Consider the following 19,752-nt stretch of genomic DNA (forward strand, 5'->3'; position numbering starts at 1 on the left):
GGTTTTTATTTTCCGAGACTACGTTATCGATACTCGGCGGTTTAATTGAATTGAGTTTATTGCTTTTGATCTTCTTGGCCTGTTGATTGATTGATCTTAGATTCTGATTTACAACGAGAGTTGGAATTAGACTTGGAAAGAATTCATTGAATGAATTGATTAAGACTATTGAGAGATAGGTTAATCGGTTTAGGAACTGTGATAGTGATCGTTAATGCGTTTGATATTTTAATCTATTAGGTTGAGAGATCGATAGGTTAAATTATTGGATAGTGGATTTAGGACTTGAGAGAGCCAAATCTGATATTAGAACTTGAGATCCCCGATTAGAGTTCGATATTCGTAGATTCTTCATCCTTAGAAACAATCCCTGCGCGTTAAGGTTATCCCGAAGCTACGGTGGTTTATTTATCTGATTTTACTTAGTTAATTTATTGCTTTATTTTCGGTATTCATCTATTCCATCTGCTATTTCCTGATCTGGTTCTTAGTCGAGTCTTGTTCTTAGTGTTAACTATTCCCTGTGTTCGACCCTGGTACTACAGTTGATCCGTACCCTTGCGGTATTCGCTGTATCTAGGATTTTTATTACTTGAGCTTATTTACACACCTAGATTTGCGTTATCAACCTGAAAGTACGATGAGGAGCAAGTCAAGTCCGTCAGATCCTGCAGAGGCTGAGACTCGAGATCACGGTTAAGACATCTTGCAGCCAATTGGATGGCCTTCTAGGATCCTTTGATTGAGAACCGTCCTTCGAGACGATGATCAATCAGACAGCAGAATCTTCGTTTCTCTTCAAGGTATCGACAGGCCCACTCAACTAGGTTATGTTCACCACTTCGCCTGTTTTTGTCCATTGATCTTATACCAGTTTTCTAGAGATAACCACTTCAACATATGTTACTGAATTCATCAAGCATTTTCCACAATGACCATCTTCACTCTAGCAAAGAACACAATGTGCCAATGTCTCGGCACTCAGTGGAAAGCTACATTGATTCCGATGTAAACTCGAGAATGCAACAGAACACAGGCAACGAGATAACCGTGGAATCAGTAGCTGCACATTTATTTCTCCGACAACATAATTCCGAAACTATACCATATTGTATACTTGTGCCGCTGGTGCTGACTGAACTATCCACTTTGGACCTTGAAGACAAGCAGCTTCTAAGGAAAATAAACTTGAACCAGCATCCACTTCCCTCTCCTTCGCCATCTAATCCCCAACGGAATCCGGACCAAACACCATTTCTTCTCACCTCCTATAAACCCTAAATTTCCAACATTTCCACCTCCGAGAAGCCCCAAAACGAGCACTGTAACAATAAACCCATGAAAATGACAGCTAAAGCAACTTATTATCGAAACCCAGATACGAGAAGCAAAAACCCATCTCCGGGAACCATCAAGACTATTCAAGAGATTGATAATTACAAGTAAAAGCTGTAAATTTTCATTTATCAAAAAAACAAAAAGCTGTAAATTTGTCAACAACAACAAAAAACAGGAACTTGCTCCAACCGAGAAAGCAAAGTCGGTATGGAAACAGGGATTTTAGCAAAATGGGCTTTGTCCCAAACCACAAACAGGATCATGCAAGAATGAAACACCGACCGCGGAGAAAACGCTTCAGTCAAGCGTTACAAAGTGTAGTCTCCAAATTCCGACGAGTCGAGGAGGGAGGATAAACCCTAGAAATCAAAACGCAGGGTAAGACCGATATAACGATGCCGAGAGCGAGAGCGAGCGCGAGCGAGAGAGAGAGAGAGATGCGTAATGAGTTGCGTGAAAGGAATGAAAGCGAGCGGTTGGCGAGACAATCTGGAAAGTGTAAACCCAAGATTCAAGAATCCTGCTACAAAAAATAATATATACAAAGATCCAAATTATCATAAAGTTTTATATCTCGTTAAATATGATTTCCTTGTGTTGTGTTTATCCATTAATCGACAATAAATAGAAAAATTAAAATATCTTAGCAGAATTTTATATATAGATGGATATTTGAATTTAATTAAAAAAATATTCTAATTCGAATTTCAATTGTTTTCGACAGCGTTCACTAATTTTATATTTGATATTTTAATATATAAAAATCGGAAATCATCCAATGTATTGATTATTACGTCGATAATTTATATGGAATTAATATTGCTTTTTTTATGGAATCAACCAATCCGTCTTACATGAAGTTATGGACGTGTTGGGTCAATTTAAAGCCCATGATCCAACAATAAGCAACTGCCATTTATGGGTCTGATCTATTGGGCTCTTTTTAAAAACAAGCTTCAACCAGTTTCGGTTTTGTTTGTCCGAAGAACGTACATCGGAAATGTCTTTCCAAATTATAATTAATTAAATATTAATAAAGATATAAAGACATATATATTCTATGCACACACGCATATATCTATATTTCTTTCCGTACCAGAGTTTTCTCATCTTCATATATACACGTACATACATTAATATATATATTCTTAGATACGTATATGAATATGCATATAAATATACATATTGCATGTCATGAAAGTTTTCTTCTTTTTTATTTTTTTTTTATATTTGACCAAAAGAACTCATCTTTTGCAAGAATGGATGATAATTCGTCATTTTCCTTACTTGGAAAAAAAAAAGCTAAACATTTTCTCTCGTAAATATATGCTATCGCTCTAATTTTGAAGGGTATCTTTATCGCTTTTTCTCATTTCAAACTTATGTGGGTGTGGAAATTGCCCTTTTATAAGCTTTGAACGTCAAAGTTAAATAAAACATGCTTGCAATCATGGGGTTTATGTGACGTGTTCAATTATATTTTCAGCATCTTTTTTGCCTCTATCAGATGCTTATTCTATGCAAATTACTTTATAAATCAACTTCATGAAAATTGACTGACGAAGATTAATAAAGTTAAAAACCTGTCAAAGGTTCATATTGAATGTAAAAGTTGGTGATAGGTAGAGAAATTACCTTGATTATGATGTTTTATTGGAGTCATTATGGAATTAATTCTCTGGTTAGTGGATATATATGGTTAGTAAATTGACAAGTTATGCAATTTTGGTGAGAGTCAATGAAATGGTGAAAATGATTTTTACAGATAAAGCTAGTTCCATTTGTTTAATATATAATGTACTAAATGGTACGAAAAATATATATTAAATTTTAAGTTTATGTTTTTATGATATTATTAGTTTAATAATTTAGTGGGGCATATCTCTAATTCTAGAAACAATTAATTAATTAATTCTAGACATGCTACTACTTCTAGGAAGAAAGACAAGTAAACGCATTGTCCGAAAATGTTCATCATATTCTTCCACTCCCATTAAAGCCTTAGAAACTTCAAACTTCATCATATTCAACGCTTAGAATCTAAATGCTTAAATGACCATAGTTAAATTAATAACCATAGTTAAATGGTATATTTCATCCACGGAATCGATTATTTGACGAGTTTGTTACAATTATGATTTCATTGTCGTATATATATCCACTAAAGAAATGGCTTTCGTCGAGTAGCTCTTGCATGTATTCATCTTGTGTATATATTTGTATAAATATGGCTCAAACTCTATAATTTTCGTTATACGGAAATGCTAAATGATTAAATAATGAGATGCTTTTACATTGAACGCAATGCGACATTTTTTTATAACACATGGGATGCGTTAGTCAATTTCAAGTAAAGTTTGTACTATACATAAGTTAATTGGACAATCCTTTAGCGGCAAAGCTTGAAGTGTGATCTTATATGCACGCATATACATGTCTGTGTATGTATACATATATAAAGTATATGTAATCATTATATGTATGTTACACTTTTCGACATACATACGTGTGTATCAATAATATAAATATATATATAGTAGTTGATAGTATAGGATAAACGCAATAAATGGGCACGATGCACTTCTATAGAACCCAATGTCTAGAAATTAAATGTTCGCATTGATGAATAGTTTCTATTTCCCGCAATTTTCCGGCCGTTTACTGACACGATAGAGTTCAGACATCACATCTCTGAATTTGTAACAATAGGGTTTTGTGCTCCCAAGTTTCGTCATTTACTCAATACATCGTATATATCTGTGTATATACGTACGTGTATATGTGTTATGTGTAGCTAGAGAAATACGTATATAACATATGCTGGATGCGGTTAAGTTATTTGGATTGTGGAATATAACTAATGGACAATTACTGTAAACTGACGTAAGATTAAACCCGTCTTTTCTTATATAACGAGGAAGATTAGATAACATAAGTACTTATATATAGATAGATACGTAGATGTATATATATATATATAGAGAGAGAGAGAGAGAGAGATCATGCATGTCATAATAGATGGATATCACATGAATAAGCTCCTAATGACGGCGGCTTCGGCACTATCTTCGTCGACAGAATCCAGAAGCTGAGACAAACGCTCGCTGAGGTTGTCCACTTCCCTGTGCAAGTTCCTTATGTAGTTGCATGTCTCCTGCAGAACTTTTGAAGCCGACACCTTCACAAAACAAACCCATGTATAAGAGAAAATTTTGAAGCCGACATACATACATATATATGTGTGTGTGATGCTGATGATGATGATGATGATGATGAATTGGATGCATGTAAACTTACACAACAAGACTTTTAGTGGGTCAAATTGAAACGTTAAGAAAAAGGGCATGAAAAGTCATCTTGTCCTTGATGTTCGGAGTCAAAAGTTTCGACTTCCTCTTTTCTTTTCGATAAAAAAAACAAAAATATTATTTATAAGTTTGGAAGCGACCCGTTCTCTTTTTGTTTTTCCCAATTCTTTCATTACGATGAATTCAAGTACCTTATTAGATCGACGTCTCTCACGGATTTCAGGTAAAAGCTGACGGAGCTTGCCCACGAGATCGATGATCTGATCATCGGAGATCCTCGGAGAGTTCGAAGACTGTCTTGATCTTCTGTTCGACATATCCTTTTTTGATTCTTGGTACAATGTGATATAAAAGAATAATCCAAATTATGAGAGCTCTCTCACTAGCCCTAGAAGGAATGGAGGTTATGGAAATACTTGGAAATGAGAGAGGAGATAAGCTTTAATATAGCTACTATAGCTTCTGAATTTTTTAAGAACAAAAGACAATTAATGTTACGAAGATACCAAGAAAAAAAACAGGAAAAAGCAAAGTCAGAAGAGAGGAAGAGATATGAGAAAGTGTTTGGGTGTTGGATACTCTAGGTCTCTATATATATATATATATAAATCAAACCAAGAGATAACAGAGATTTAAAGAGACGAAGGACCACAAGGGGAGAGGGAGAGGGAGAGAGAGAGAGAGAGAGAGAGAGAGAGAGACTAAACCTAGTCAATGATGTCATGGAGGGGGGGGGAGAGAGAGATTTGAATGCCATGCAATCAAATCTTATAATTAAATCATATTTTGCTTTCATTAGTACCATATTGACGTGTACATATGTGACTAAACATTAATTAAGATTTCGATGATAAATAAAACGAATAATTTAGAGGGAGTTTTATAAATTGGTGCATGGAGAGAGATGAAAAACTGTGTGTTCCCAAGTTGGGGATGAAGCTCAAGTGGGATATAAGAGAAATGTTTCATGTTGAGCGAACAGTGTGGCCCTTCATGTGCATGTCACAAAAAGGCAAAACCATGTGATGACATGACTTTCAATCTCTCATCTCTTTTTTATATGGTGTGGTTGTTGTGGTTCTTAATTAGTTTTGATCACATGTATTAGATGATATCCGGTTTGTCTCCGGTTTACATTCGGTTTGTGTTTTCGATTTCTCATATTTGATTTTTTTTTTTAAAAATAGATAATGTAAAGACAATTAAAATGGTTCCACGGGATTAAGCTCTTAAACCCAACATATAATATTTGAGTACAAGCTATAATCCAAAATTTGATATTTTTTGGTTGTTTATATTGTGTATAATTATGACATTAAAAATGGTTTTAGGGTATAACTAGGTAGAAAAACTGTGAAAATAATATTAGAAGAAAGATAAATTTTGGGATTTAATTAAATACATCTTACTAAATTAAGGTATGGACGTTTTTAGTTAGAGTATAGAAAACTGAATTGAATTAATCAAATTTAAATTCGAAATGAATATTAAAATAATAAAAAATTGAATTTTGCAAAATATACGATATATTTTTTTATGACAAGAGGGAATTTGTTAATTTTCTACTGTTCATACAAGGGGACAACCAATTTGTGACTGTGGAAGCTTGATTGCCTAAGCCTCACATCACATTGAAAAAAGTTTTGTACTGATATTGTTGTTTTTATTTCCCTTTATCCAATAAAACAAAACTCGAGGGTCCATATATAAAAAATTAAATAAACCCAAGTAAATACCAAAAATCACACACATATATAAACACACAATTACTTAAATTTTTATTTAAAATTTAATATGGCATCAAGATTTATCGAATTAACCAAGTTTAAATGTTATCGTGATAAGCGAATATGCAAAATATACTCTTATCCGTATTCAAATTCAAATATTGAAAAAAATATTTATCTAAATTTTCTAATTTTCTGTTAAATATAATTAGAAAAAAGTTCGATAAATTTTCGAATTATAAAAAAATTATTGGATTATAAATTTAAATAATAATTATTGGTCACAAGACTTATTTTAAAGGTTTTTGTTAGTCAAATGGCTATTTATAGTAAGTAAAAACTATATACGGTGATTTTACAAAAACTGAACATTTGTCTTAATTTGATTAGAATTGAAATATTGAATTAAGATCTTATATTTTATACTAAATCATTCCATAATTGGCTGATATTCTATCATTTAATTTGCTTCGAAGAACATCGACTACGACACGTGTCACATCCATGTCTCTGAGTAATATGGCATCTTTTCGGTCCATTAAATCAAATTTCTAGATTTCTTGTTCTCCAATTACATTATCACTACAAATCCAAAAATTATGTAACACACCCAAAAATATTAATGTTATGTCCATCCGAAATATTTTCAGAACAATAATAAGTAAATCATTAAAAATATTTGGACCAACAAAGCCACGTGTTTTCGGAAACATTAAATTCGTGGGATGTATCCCTCCACCGCTACCAATCCCCAAGTCACGTTATTAATTTTAATTTAGTAATTAAAAATATGTTTGGTTTATAACTTTATATCAGACCCGGTTGTAATCTCTTCTTCTTAATGTCGATTATATAGACTTAGACGATACATATAAATATTTCAGAATTTGTATAACATTCATTTACAAAATATTACACGTTATATATGTTTATATATATATATGGGGGGGGTGAAGTGAATATAAAAATGACAATTAAAATTAATCACAAAGAAGAATGTTACATGTTAGTCCATGTGAGTTCGAGTACTAAACGTTAGGCCTCATAGGCTCCACGATGTTTTTATGTCTATCTTCCTTCTGATTTTTTCTTTCCAAATCGATTTCATCCATACAAAAAGTAGTGTAGAAACGACACATTTAACACAATTTTCAACATACATTACGTAATTTAATATTCCCGAATTTATATATATGGGATGTATATAATAATGTAGAAACGGTATAGTTAATATAATGGAACTAATTTATTTGATTTCTTAATTCTAAATATTCTAGAACGTTTTCGTATAACGCAATAATATGAAATAGTCTTAAGGCAAAACCTTAAAAAAAACTCAACTTTTTTAATTTTGACAAAAAAATCTCAACTTTTATTTGTGAATAAAAACTAAAATTTTTAAATTGTCCAGAATAATATCTAAACTATTCGGCAAGTGTCAAATTAAACAATCGAACTGACGTGACGTACGAAAATGTAGATATGGCGTAAAAAAATTGTCACGCCACATCATCACTTTCGGCTGCCATGTCAATATTTTCATAGACCACGTCAGTTCGATTATTTAATTTGACATTAGCCAAATAGTTCAAATATTATTTTGGATCATTTAAAAAACTCAATGTTTTTCTGTTAGAAAAAATTGGGTTTTATTTTGTCAAAATTGTTTTTTTTTTTTTGGAAATTTTCCATAGTTTAATGATCATTCTTTCATAAAGACACAAAATCTAGAATTCAAGATATTGTGCTTGCAGTACAACATCTAAGTGGATTAAATTCAATTGCAATAAGATCCACTTCTTTTTCGTTAGATTTATATTATTGATTTTTTGGATAAAATACTGTCTCGTCTCAGACCTCAACTATGTTTATGATTATGTAAATCACACAATTAAGTATTATTATTATCCATAGGCTGTAATTATTTTGATATCGTGGGTTGGTTTTACGCTACGTGATTATCGTCGTAGTTTGAGCTTACGTTTTTTTTACTGGACGACGACGTAATAATTATATCAATGCATGCTATCGTATTAATTCACGGTAATTAAACTTGGTATTTGGCGTAAATTTGACAAGATGAATTTCTAAATTTAAAAAATTGTTTGGACCGACAAAATACTTAATGATGTTTTAAGCACACTTCACCTACTTGGCTTTACTCACATACGTTAAGGAATTATTCACATTAATTAAACTAATTGGTCAATCTATCAATTAATATCGTTAGATAATTGTTTTGACTCGTGCACCGACCTCCCTTTACCAAGTTAAATGTAAAACTTTTAATAATAATAATAATAATAATAATTATAATAAGAATAAGAATTACGGTGTATGTAATGTAGAATGAATACATTTTTTTTTTATAACAGAGGATCCCTAACTGCTACCATTCGGGTGCGCTGACTAAGTAAACCTCCGCATCGGGAGCAACCTTTATATATGGATAATAAAACCCAACCTTTGTATATAGAATGAGTACATTTATTTTGGTCTTTGGACAAAAGTTACCACGACCACCGAAAATACATACATTTATATGTGCAATATGTACGTCAAAAAGAAACTCAGCTTCATTCGTCGGCCCAAAATCTCAGTTACAATTGGAATTTGTAGCTCGTTACAAATATAAAAAAGCCCAAACGTAGTCATGGAGCCCATATACGAATGTAAATGGGCCTAAATTTAGAACTTGGGCCAGCTCGGTACATCGCTTCCGGTCTAGGATTTTTTTTTTGTGCAAACCGGATCACGTTTCCGGTTAACAACTTATAGGCCCAAACCGGTCCATGCGTACGAATCGATAGATCTCAAGAATTCAATGCGCATATATTTACGTACGTCGGTACGTGTGCACGTGTGTAATCAGCATGCATTTAACTGGCAGAAAATAAAAAGAAAAAGATCAACAAGAGTTATTTTTTTTTGGTAAAGTTAAATGCATTAATAATCAACAAGAATTTTCGTTTGCTCTTCATTAATGAGATTAATTTCTGTATATTTATTTACTCTCATATTGTCCGTACGGAATGTCCATCCACAAAATATTACAATGTAGATTATGAGATATATGATTTTTTTTTCTTATGAAAACATTGTACTTTTAGAATCCGAGAATTTCGAACTTCGATTATTGAAAAGAAAAATTATAAAACTTTTACGTATAAAAAGATTAATCAAATCGAAAATTCCGACATTTGGAAATAAATAGTTGTGGGCAGTGAGTGTGGACACGAAGTGCGTGCAACTTTGACTGTTGCTTTGCCCCCGAAGGCCCCATCTCAATGCGAATTATAAAAACAAATTAATGTCGGGTCCAATTTAAATAAGATAAATATTATACAAAAATCCCAAGGAAAAAGGCATATAAAAAAGTGAGAATAGAAGATAGAAAAAAAAAAATCCAAGAAGGCAAGGACATGGATATGAATTGGAGATGTCAGAAAAAGGGTGGACCCTCCTTCTGAGGCAGAGGCATAGCAAGAGTCCACATCTCAACAGTCTCTCCCACCTCCATCGTTATCACTACCCCTGCATCAATAGTACACACCACCCCAATCATACACACACATATACGCATATATATGCATACATATATATATATATATATATGTGTGTGTGTGTGTGTGTGTGTATCTACAACACTCGAGAATCTAAGAACAAAACCTAAGATCCAAGGCATTGATTTGTCATTCCATCATATCATAAGGTTTTTCTAAATCAATCTTTCACGGCTTCTTTGTTCTCTACTATTTGGTAATGTCAAAAGGAATAACCCTTATTTTAATTTTTTTTTATAAAATATATAAGATGTTGGTTATTATTTATTAACTTTTTATGATATAGAGTTTTATCATTTGATTGCCTCGGAAACTCATAACACCGAGTCGGGTCAACTTTTGTATTTTGCTATTGATTTTGGAACCGATTAAATTTCTATAAATAATATTTGGGTAAATGATTTATTTCTATATTTGAGAAATTGGCATCTTTTCTTTTCTAATAACATAATAATCATTTTAAGTCGGAGATATATATATAATGACATTTCAAAAATACAAGATGTCACTCGTACATGCGTGTAATTTTGCTTCATCATTATACCAAAAGATATGATCTGAAAAACAAAACCTTTATTATAAAATAGGAATTAAGATTGTAATTAATTAGTTCATGTTCCAAAGAACTCTTATCATTATATACACATATATATAATATAAGGCTAAAGTATTTTTTTTATAGGATTCATTGATTCGATTCATATATATATATATATATATATATATATAACACAGTGGACAACTGAGCTGTGGCAGAGAGTGGGACATTGAGGGTCTTTCTGATGCCGGTTCATATTCAAAAACATATCTCAAAATCTTGTTGTGATAATAATTACATGAACACTTCTCCATCAAATTCATAAAACATTTCAGCTTTTCTGCAACTTTTTTTTTGCTTTATTTTATTTTAATTACAGATCGTCGTGTACTATATATAATAAAATATAAAATCTTGTAATAACCCTTTCATGTGGGACTTTGGAGAAAAAGCAGATTATAAAGAAGCTTTGGTCCTTATCTTAAAAAGACACAAGAGCAAACCACATGCAAATGAATTAAAAAAGGCAAGGGACACAACATAACAGATCGATTAAAAAGGAGCTTCAAAGTTGGTGACTTTGGTTTGTTTTTCCATGTAATTATTGAGATCCAAGTACACATATAAATAATTAATAAAAATACAAATAAATAAATAAAACTCATATGTACCCTTTTTTTTTATCAGTTCAAATATTAACACAGAAATATCCCAAATTATTTCACCAATCTTGCTTTGATAATATTAACAAATATTACTCTTAAATTTTCTCGGGAAAATTATATGAATATATTGTTTTACCTTAAATTAAATCCATGGAGGAATAATATGGATATGTTTTGGTTGGATTTTGTTACGATTATTTTTAGTTTCGAGTTTTTTTTGTTAAAATTATATATATATATATATATATATATATATATATATATATATATATATTGGTTTTGTGTTGGGACCTTTCGATTCAAGCTTTCTTTGAATTAAATTCAATTTCAGTTTTACGTTATAAAAAAATATTAATTTTGAAAGAGATTTGTTTTAATAATTTTTATATCCGTATGAAATTCATTAAATCCATTTGAAAAAATGCATGTCCGTTTTTTTAATTGAATTTGATTAAGATATGAATTGATATTCGAAATAACGATTTCTAGTAAATGGTTTTCAGAAAGAGCGGAAAAATAGGCCAAGGAAAATTATAACCCATTATACAACAAATATATAGTATCTTCTCATATCACATAATCTTCTTCTGCAAAAACCATGAGAATCTCCAACACTCAAAGCTTCAATATCTACACCTATTTCACATCATCATCATCATCATCATCATTATCGATCCATTGTCCATAGAATCCATAATAAAGTCCGGAGAAAAATTACATTACTGTTAGAACCTGAGAATCCAAGGAAGAATCAAACCAGAGATTCCATAACCCAAACCCTGCAATTCAAAGCAAAGCTTCAAATCCTATGGTTTTGAAGCTGCAAAAGCCTCGAATACGCTCCCTCGGGCCGGCTAACGAGCTCGGAGTGGCTGCCTTGCTCGACGATCCTCCCGTCTTGGATCACGCCGATGCAATCTACCCCTCTTATCGTGGAGAGTCGGTGAGCCACTACCACAGTGGTCCGGCCCCTCATGAGCCTCTCTAGAGCCTCTTGTAGCACGCATTCCGACTCTGCGTCCAACGCACTCGTTGCCTCGTCTAGTAGCAAGACTGTAGGGTTCTTGAGCACGGCTCTTGCAATAGCGATCCTCTGTTTCTGCCCACCAGATAACTGTACTCCTCTTTCGCCCACCGGAGTTTTGTAACCGTCGGGTAATCCGCTGATGAAACCGTGAGCGTTGGCTGCTCGTGCTGCTTCAATGACCTCGGCTTCTGTTGCTCCGTCCTTCCCATATGCGATGTTGTCAAAGATGGTTGCTGCGAACAGGGCAGGTTCTTGTTGGACTAGACCTATCTTGAGCCTCAGAGACTTGAGGTTTAGCCTCCGGATATCTTTCCCGTCGATCATCACTTTCCCGGCTAGAGGGTCGTAGAAACGCTCTATCAATGCAATCACGGAACTTTTCCCTGACCCGCTTGCCCCAACAAGTGCCTGACTCTGCCCAGCTCGGATCCTGAGGTTGAAGTCTTTGAACACCATCACGTCAGGCCTTGACGGGTAAGCAAAGTCGACATGTCTGAATTCGATTTCTCCACGGATTGTCTCAACCGGGTCAGCATCGGGATCATCAGGGTCAATCCTGGTTTGCCGGTCTAAGATAGAGAAAACCGAACCTACTGCTTCACCTCCGCGGATGATTTCAGGAGCAAGACTGACGGTTTCAGCAACCGAGTTTGCAGTGATGACCAAAACAACAAACACCTTGATCACTTTGGAGAAGGTCGAGGCCCCTTTGCCCACGAGGTGGGCACCGTACCAGAGGATAAGAGCCTCGGATCCATAGAGAGCAAGCTGGGAGAGGCCGAAGAGGAAACCCGAGGTTTGGCTACGACGCAGGCTTCTTTTCTGAGGGACATGAAGCTCATGACAGAACAAAGACAGGATCTTGTCCTGAGCATTGAAAGCTGCAACGGTTCTAATGTTGCTGACTCCTTCACCTGCTATCATTGAAGTCTTTGCATGAGCCTTGGCCGTGTCTCCGGCAAATCCTTTGAGAGATAGTTGCTGCGAAATGCCGTCAAATTCATAGTTAAGCACATCAATTTCGATGATTAAGCTAAGAATAACTGACGAATCATACGGGCAGTCATAGAAACGAATCAGTTCCACTCTACAAGTCCCGGTTCAAAGATTGCACTAGAAATCTAAACTCTATTTTAAATATTGTTCTTTTTCACTCAACTAAGTGATGTATTTTGAGGTACAGACAAGTTTACATGATGTTCAACAAATGATAAGCAGGTTTTTTACTTCTAGCAACAATGTCTAAGCAATGTATATGTGAATATGTTATATACATACATATGTTTTATATGTGTACAAGTTTCTCTTCAACAAATAATTAAATCACGGGTGAGGAATCTTGTGGAAATTCTGAAAATGGTTGGTGTTATCTTATAGCTAGGTCTGAAGCTGCAGCTAGTAAAACAAAATTTATCAGAGCCTATGTACCAAACACTGAAACAAGAAAAAGAGGTGGAAAAAACACACACACAGATCAATTATAAAAGCTGGGTTGTTGAAATCGGACAGGAAGAACTGACACACACTGTATCAGAGTAACAGACAAAAACTTGTCTGTATCAAGTAAAGAAATGAATGAGTGAGAGAACCAATACAGTTCATCTTTGACTAAGAAAGCCAAACAAGATGGAGAAAAAGAAATATTTTTCCTTTAAACCTAGAGATTCTTGGATAAAAACAATTCATTCTTTTTACTGGTGAGTGCACATGAGAATTTATTGTAAATTCATGAGCGAATTAGCTTGCAAAATATGTTTAGAATTTAATAATAACAGAGCTGGTCAGATTCAGAGAGGAAGTAAATATGAAAGCTTAAAGTAGAAAACTTTACCACAATGGAAGCAAAGAACAGATATGGGTAAAGGACAGAGGAATCTTAGCTATATTCATGAACACTGTTATCTATGGCCTTCAGTACCAAGGCAATAAAGTATCCTACACAGTAGCCCAGAAATTAAAGAATTCTGTTCTTCACACTTATTGATATAGGTTTCCATGATCTTGACCTTTACACAGATTTCGAAAACAAAGTTCATTATTTTTTTTATGATTCATTGAAAAATTAAATGCACTGGAACTGAAGGGGAGCACGTGCAGAAGCAGAGATGTGTTGAAAGTTTTAATTTTTTTTCTGAAAAAAAAAATGGGCTTTGTCGTTTTATCTGGAGATCATAATGGCGAAGGCAAGATTCCAGAGATCCAAATCAGATGCAGAAAATTCAAAAGCAAAGACTCCTTTTTTTAAATTCATTATACTAATATTCATATTCATAGTTCTGGGTTTGATATCTACTTGAATAACTCTTTTAGAATTCTTTAGAATGTAATCATTGGGGATAGAGAAGTAGATGGCGGGTTGTAATCGTTATGGAAAATGAAAAAACGTTATAAATTTGGAGATTTTAAGGAATAAAATTGAAGTACCTGAGCAAAGTTGGCGAGGACTAGAAGAGGGAATGTAGCCAGGATGAGAAGAGAAACTCTCCATTCCACTATGAAAGCGACAATGAAGGATGTGAGAAGTGAAGTCATGTTCTGCAGAATCACCGAGATTCTCTCGGCCATTGCAGATTTCACGTCGGCTGCATCCGTGGCCAACCGGGCAGCAACAAGGCTCGAGTTGTGTTCCTCCTCATCAAACCATCCTACCTCGTTCCTCAGAATGGCTAGAACAAACAAGAAACAATTCAGGTGAAAAGCTCAATGCAAGAATCAAGGTACAGAGTATAACCCGGAAAAAGTGTTCAAGAAATTTTGAGTATAACGATGAAATGCAATACCTGATAGCATCATTCTTCTAACTCTTGTGGTGAGGTTTTCTCCCATAATGCTGAAGAAGTAATGTTGGATCAAATATGCAACCACGGCATAGAGACCAGCACCGATGTAAATGAAAACATACTCCTTAGTCTTTCTTTCCATGGAATCATAGTTTCTGTAATAGAACACCTCAATCATATTGCTCATCACAATAGCAAAGGTTGGACCGATGAAACCAGAAAGGACTGAACCAACAGCTCCCATGATCGAGTAAGGCCATTCCGGGGCATTTAGCTTGAGAAGCCGGCAGAAGTAGCCATCTGGTGCACGAGTTTTTCTGTCCGATTCGGCGTTCGAAACCATCTCAATCCGGCCATCAGCTCCTGTGCTGTAAGAATAGCTCAGATTTCTCAGACTTCCTGATCTAAGGCTGAGTGATTTCGTGGAGAGGGAGAAGCTCAAACGGGTTGAGCGGGATCGACGTGTTGACGGGTTTGACAAATCTCGGGTGCCCACCATTTCTTGAAATCTGATGAGAGAAGCATATGCTCCAGCCTTTGCAATGAGTTCTTCATGGGTGCCAGTTTCAACGACTTGTCCTTGTTGTATAACCGCGATTGAATCAACGTTCCTTATGGTGCAAAGGCGATGAGCAACCACAACAGTGGTTCTACCCACCATGAGCCGATCTAATGCTTCCTGAACAATGCTTTCAGAGCCAGCATCCAGAGCACTGGTGGCTTCATCTAGAAGTAGAATCTTTGGGTCTTTCAACATTGCCCTAGCGATTGCGATTCTCTGTTTCTGACCACCTGATAGTTGAATGCCTCGTTCTCCAACCTGGTTTTGAAGAAATCCAATTAAAATCGTTTACATTTCCTTGTACAGATATCAAATATCAGTAGTCCGTTCATATTGATGATACCTGAGTGTTGTAGCCATTGGGAAGTAAGGTAATGAAGCTGTGTGCATTTGCAGCAGAAGCAGCAGCTTCAACCTCAGCCATTGTAGCATCAGGCTTTCCATAGAGTATGTTCTCGAGTATCGTGGTAGCAAAGAGAGCTGGTTCTTGATTCACAAGCCCGATCTGATCACGCAGAAATTTCAATTGAAGAGTCTTTATATCGACACTGTCCAGTAAAATTTGCCCTGCACAGAAAGAAAAGACTTAGTTACGAAATAATCACAGTACACATAGCTTTCGAATAAGAAAATTTCTTGATCAATTACCGTTGTTAGGGTCATAGAATCTTTCGATGAGGGAGACAACAGTACTCTTGCCAGAACCGCTGCCGCCAACCACAGCCACAGTCTTCCCAGCAGGGAAGAAAATAGAGAAATTCCTGAATATGATAACATCAGGCCTTGAAGGATAGCTAAAGGTTACATCTTTGAACTCGATATTCCCACGAACTTCATCCAAGCATTTCCCGTCCAACGGGTCTTGGATTATCGAGGGCCTTTGGTTGATTATCTCCATCAATTTGTAACCAGCCGCCTTTCCTTTGCTAAAAGCCCCGAGATTCGAGAAAGATTGCCCCAAGCTCCTATATAACAACAAAAGATTCAAAAACAAATTCATCACACCAAAACAGAGATATCTCAACAATGGCGGATTCAGTTTGTGTAGCTCTTACATTCCACCAACAATGGCGGAAAATATGGCAGTGAATGCCTTCCCTCCATCAGTCTGTCCATTCCTGATGAATACCCCGGCGTACCAAAACACAAGAGCCCACGACATACATGCTATCCCATATGTGCATCCCAAACCCAAGCCTTTCGCCATTCCGGCCTTATACCCGAGCTTCAGCGTGTATTGGATCGCATCGGAGTATAAACTCAGGGCCTTGCTCTCCCCGACATACGAGTAGACAGTTCGTACTTGAGCAATTGCCTGTATACATCATTCAGACAACATTAACACCCAGAAATCCCCCACCCTCCTCCAATCATGAACATTGATTTGTTTTTACAAAAAAAAAGTTTGATCCGAAAAGGTGACATTAAAGGCAAATCGATGAACAATCATTGCTTAAGATCTTGGATTCAATGAGAAGTTAATAAATCATCATCACTTGTGGGCAATCAAGACCAAAATAGTGTTCACAATAAGTACAAAGACAAGCACGAGACCGTACAAAAGAAAAAAAAAAAAAAGACATTATATCGAACACTTGGTGCACAAGCAAGAATCAGAAAAACCAAATGATTCAAGACGTATTCACGCCATTTTTTACCTGCTCGGCGATAACGCCGGCGTTGGCATACGATTCTCGGCTCTTTGACGTGATTCCGGTGAGAGTATAAGCGTACAAACCGCCGGCGAAAGCGATTCCGGGTATCACCGCAACGCTCAACAAAGCCAATCTCCATGCGGACACAAAACCGACCACTAATCCCGCCAGAAATGTTGACAAGTAGTGTATGAAATTGCCAACCTGAGGAGATTAAACAGAGAATTTATGATCGAAACCTAAAAATGGTTCAAATCTTTTCACCTACCCAGATTTCTATAACACCTAAAATTACACACCCCAGATCAAAAAAAGAATGTTTACGCCTTAATTAAACACCTAGATCAAAAAAAGAATGCTTATCTCCTCGCGGGACCTGCTTTACTAGTTCATGCCTACTAACGTGCGCCAAAGGCGGAGAGCGAAGAGTCTCCAAGAGGAGGCGCACGTTAGCTTAAGTACTAACGTGCACGGCTGAGAGCTCCGGTGATTTAGATCGATCAAAGAACAAATGGGTCCCGCGATTAAATCAAAATACTAGATTTTGACGGTCCTGTCTGGATTCCAGACAGCGATACACTCATGAACGGGTATCAGAAAATTATCAAACCAGAAAAGGTAAGTTATCACCTTCTCGCTAATGGCGTCTTGGACAAGGAGAGTGTCTGTGGAGACACTGAAGACGATATCTCCGGTTCTTGCATCGGTGTCGAAGAATCCGACATCTTGTTTCAGAACAGCTTCGAGGTACTTCTTCCTCAGGGTACCTACTTGCCTTTCTCCGGTGTACATCCAACATGCAATCTCTGTTTTTTAAAAAATTATTATCAACAAGAAATATCAAGATTTTCAGGGGGGAAAAGATTTAACAATCAAGGATGAAGCATAATAAATGTGAGAGAGATGCCGAATGATGAAGGCTGAGAAGAAACGGACAAAGTAGCAGTCCATGGATCACGTGGACTCCGTTTATCCTTTAACTTTTGAAATTAAATTAAACGAGAGAAAAATAAAAAAATAAAATTTTGCCCGTCGGATCGATCTAAGTTGAATTTCATATTGTTTTTGCCGATTTGTAGCATTTAGTTTTTTTTTTCTTTTTCTGGTAATAGACTGAAGAGCAAAGGTGAAATTTTTTGGGGGAGTAGAGAAATTTTCAGACCTGCGTATGAAGAGAAGCATACCACAAGACCCAGGTAGACAAAATACAGAGCATACTGCAATTTCAGACAAAAACAAGAACTCTGAGTCAATTCTTGGACGCTACTGGTAATGAAACAGAATCAGAGGTTGGATCTAAAGTCGATTACTTTGGAGACTTCGTTGGTCATCTTTTGCAAATCCATCTGGTTTTTGCCGAATCCATTGACCATTTCACCAAAGAGCAAGAAGAAGACGGGCATGGAGGAGCCATGAACAATGGCGCCTAAAGAACCAGTGATCATCAAGAGATAATCATATCTGTCGGCGAAAGAGAAGAGCTTGAAGAAGGGCAAGCTCTGTTCCTTCTTCTTCTCCGCCTCCGGCGTCGGAACCGCCTTCGCCTCTGCCGCCGGCGCCGCCATCGTCTCCGCCATATTTACGGACAGAACTCAGAGAGGAATGGTGTAAAGGAAGCGAAGAAAAGAAAGAAGACCCCAGTAATAGAGACTCGAGACGAATTAACTCAGGGAGAAAACGGGACCATCACCATTGACGGAGAGATCCGAGCTAAGAGAGAGAAAGAGAGAGGTAATGAGAGGAGGAAAGAGTAATGCTTTTAAGGTCTCGAAAAACTGACAATGTGTTTGTGAGTTCGAGAACTTTAGCTTTAGGTTAGTGTTTTTTTAGTTGTTGTCCGAAGTGATAAAAAAAAATGGCAGAGAGAGAGAGAGAGAGTGAGAGAAGAGAAGCAGGCAATGTGCGTATATATAGAGAGGTGTTTGAGACCAGTGGTCAAAGACCCGAAGAAAATTGTGAAAACGAGAGAGAGAGATTCACGTTCATGGAGTTGGAGGGGACAGTAAATTATACTAAAATATAATTTTTGATTTTTTTTGACAGCTGTTAAAAGTAAATCATTTTTACAAATATTAAAAATTTATTCGGGGTGCAAAAAGAACTTCTTGAAGTCTTTCACCATAATGATAGTATATATTTCAATTGAATCATAATATTTGACTTTCTAATAATGTTTTGACACATAGTTGAATTCCAATTCGTAGATTTTTTTCAGGGAAAATTCAATATTACCCCGCGAGTTTTATTAATGTTTTTAATTCTTATATCCATTTTTAATTTTACAAAAACTTATATAGATATTCAAAATTTTTCAAAATTCTACATTAAATCGCAAAATATGTTGTAATTTCTCACATAACCATAGGATTTCGATTTGTTTTGACTTTAAAGATTTCCGTTTAAGGATTTAGTGATTTAAGCGATTTTGGTTTAGAAAATTTAAATGATTTTTGTTTTAGGTAAAAGAATTTTGGTATAATTATGTAGGACATTGCAACATATTTTTGTGATTTGGTTTGGTGTGAGATTTTAAAAAATTTTAAATTTATGTGTAAATTTTTATCAAATTAAAGATTGATGTATGAATTG

General features: G+C 35.4%; 2 protein-coding genes and 1 long non-coding RNA gene across 3 annotated transcripts; all 3 read right to left on the reverse strand.

Annotated features, from left to right (window-relative positions):
- Positions 1-922: 922 nt before the first annotated feature.
- Positions 923-1,853, reverse strand: LOC104805457. Its single transcript, XR_770504.1, has 2 exons — positions 1,621-1,853; positions 923-1,322 (listed from the first exon to the last, which is right to left on the reverse strand). It is a non-coding gene; the product is annotated as an uncharacterized LOC104805457 (long non-coding RNA).
- Positions 1,854-4,212: 2,359 nt separating this feature from the next.
- Positions 4,213-5,228, reverse strand: LOC104805458 (transcription factor PRE5). The gene is made up of 2 exons (XM_010530027.1): positions 4,838-5,228; positions 4,213-4,516 (listed from the first exon to the last, which is right to left on the reverse strand). The coding sequence occupies exons 1-2, from the start codon at positions 4,961-4,963 to the stop codon at positions 4,364-4,366; spliced, it is 279 nt and encodes a 92-aa protein (XP_010528329.1). The 5' UTR covers positions 4,964-5,228; the 3' UTR covers positions 4,213-4,363.
- A 6,437-nt stretch (positions 5,229-11,665) lies between these two features.
- On the reverse strand, positions 11,666-19,043 carry LOC104805459 (ABC transporter B family member 19). Its single transcript, XM_010530028.1, has 10 exons — positions 18,474-19,043; positions 18,326-18,380; positions 17,794-17,969; positions 17,167-17,367; positions 16,564-16,823; positions 16,157-16,473; positions 15,852-16,075; positions 14,947-15,766; positions 14,591-14,832; positions 11,666-13,147 (listed from the first exon to the last, which is right to left on the reverse strand). The coding sequence occupies exons 1-10, from the start codon at positions 18,738-18,740 to the stop codon at positions 11,939-11,941; spliced, it is 3,771 nt and encodes a 1,256-aa protein (XP_010528330.1). The 5' UTR covers positions 18,741-19,043; the 3' UTR covers positions 11,666-11,938.
- Between the last annotated feature and the right edge of the window lie 709 nt (positions 19,044-19,752).

Source organism: Tarenaya hassleriana, unplaced genomic scaffold (assembly GCF_000463585.1).
Source record: "Tarenaya hassleriana unplaced genomic scaffold, ASM46358v1 Cleome11, whole genome shotgun sequence".
NCBI lineage: Eukaryota > Viridiplantae > Streptophyta > Magnoliopsida > Brassicales > Cleomaceae > Tarenaya > Tarenaya hassleriana.

What these genes read in the sequence shown, in the direction of transcription:
- LOC104805458 (XM_010530027.1), bottom strand. Translation starts at nt 4,963, where the DNA reads ATGTCGAACAGAAGATCAAGACAGTCTTCGAACTCTCCGAGGATCTCC. An exon ending in AGAGACGTCGATCTAATAAG is followed by an intron (nt 4,517 to 4,837) that starts GTACTTGAATTC and finishes TGTTTTGTGAAG; the next exon opens with GTGTCGGCTTCAAAAGTTCT.
- LOC104805459 (XM_010530028.1), bottom strand. Translation starts at nt 18,740, where the DNA reads ATGGCGGAGACGATGGCGGCGCCGGCGGCAGAGGCGAAGGCGGTTCCG. An exon ending in ATGCTTCTCTTCATACGCAG is followed by an intron (nt 17,970 to 18,325) that starts GTCTGAAAATTT and finishes TTTAAAAAACAG; the next exon opens with AGATTGCATGTTGGATGTAC. An exon ending in TCCTCGCCAACTTTGCTCAG is followed by an intron (nt 13,148 to 14,590) that starts GTACTTCAATTT and finishes GGCATTTCGCAG; the next exon opens with CAACTATCTCTCAAAGGATT.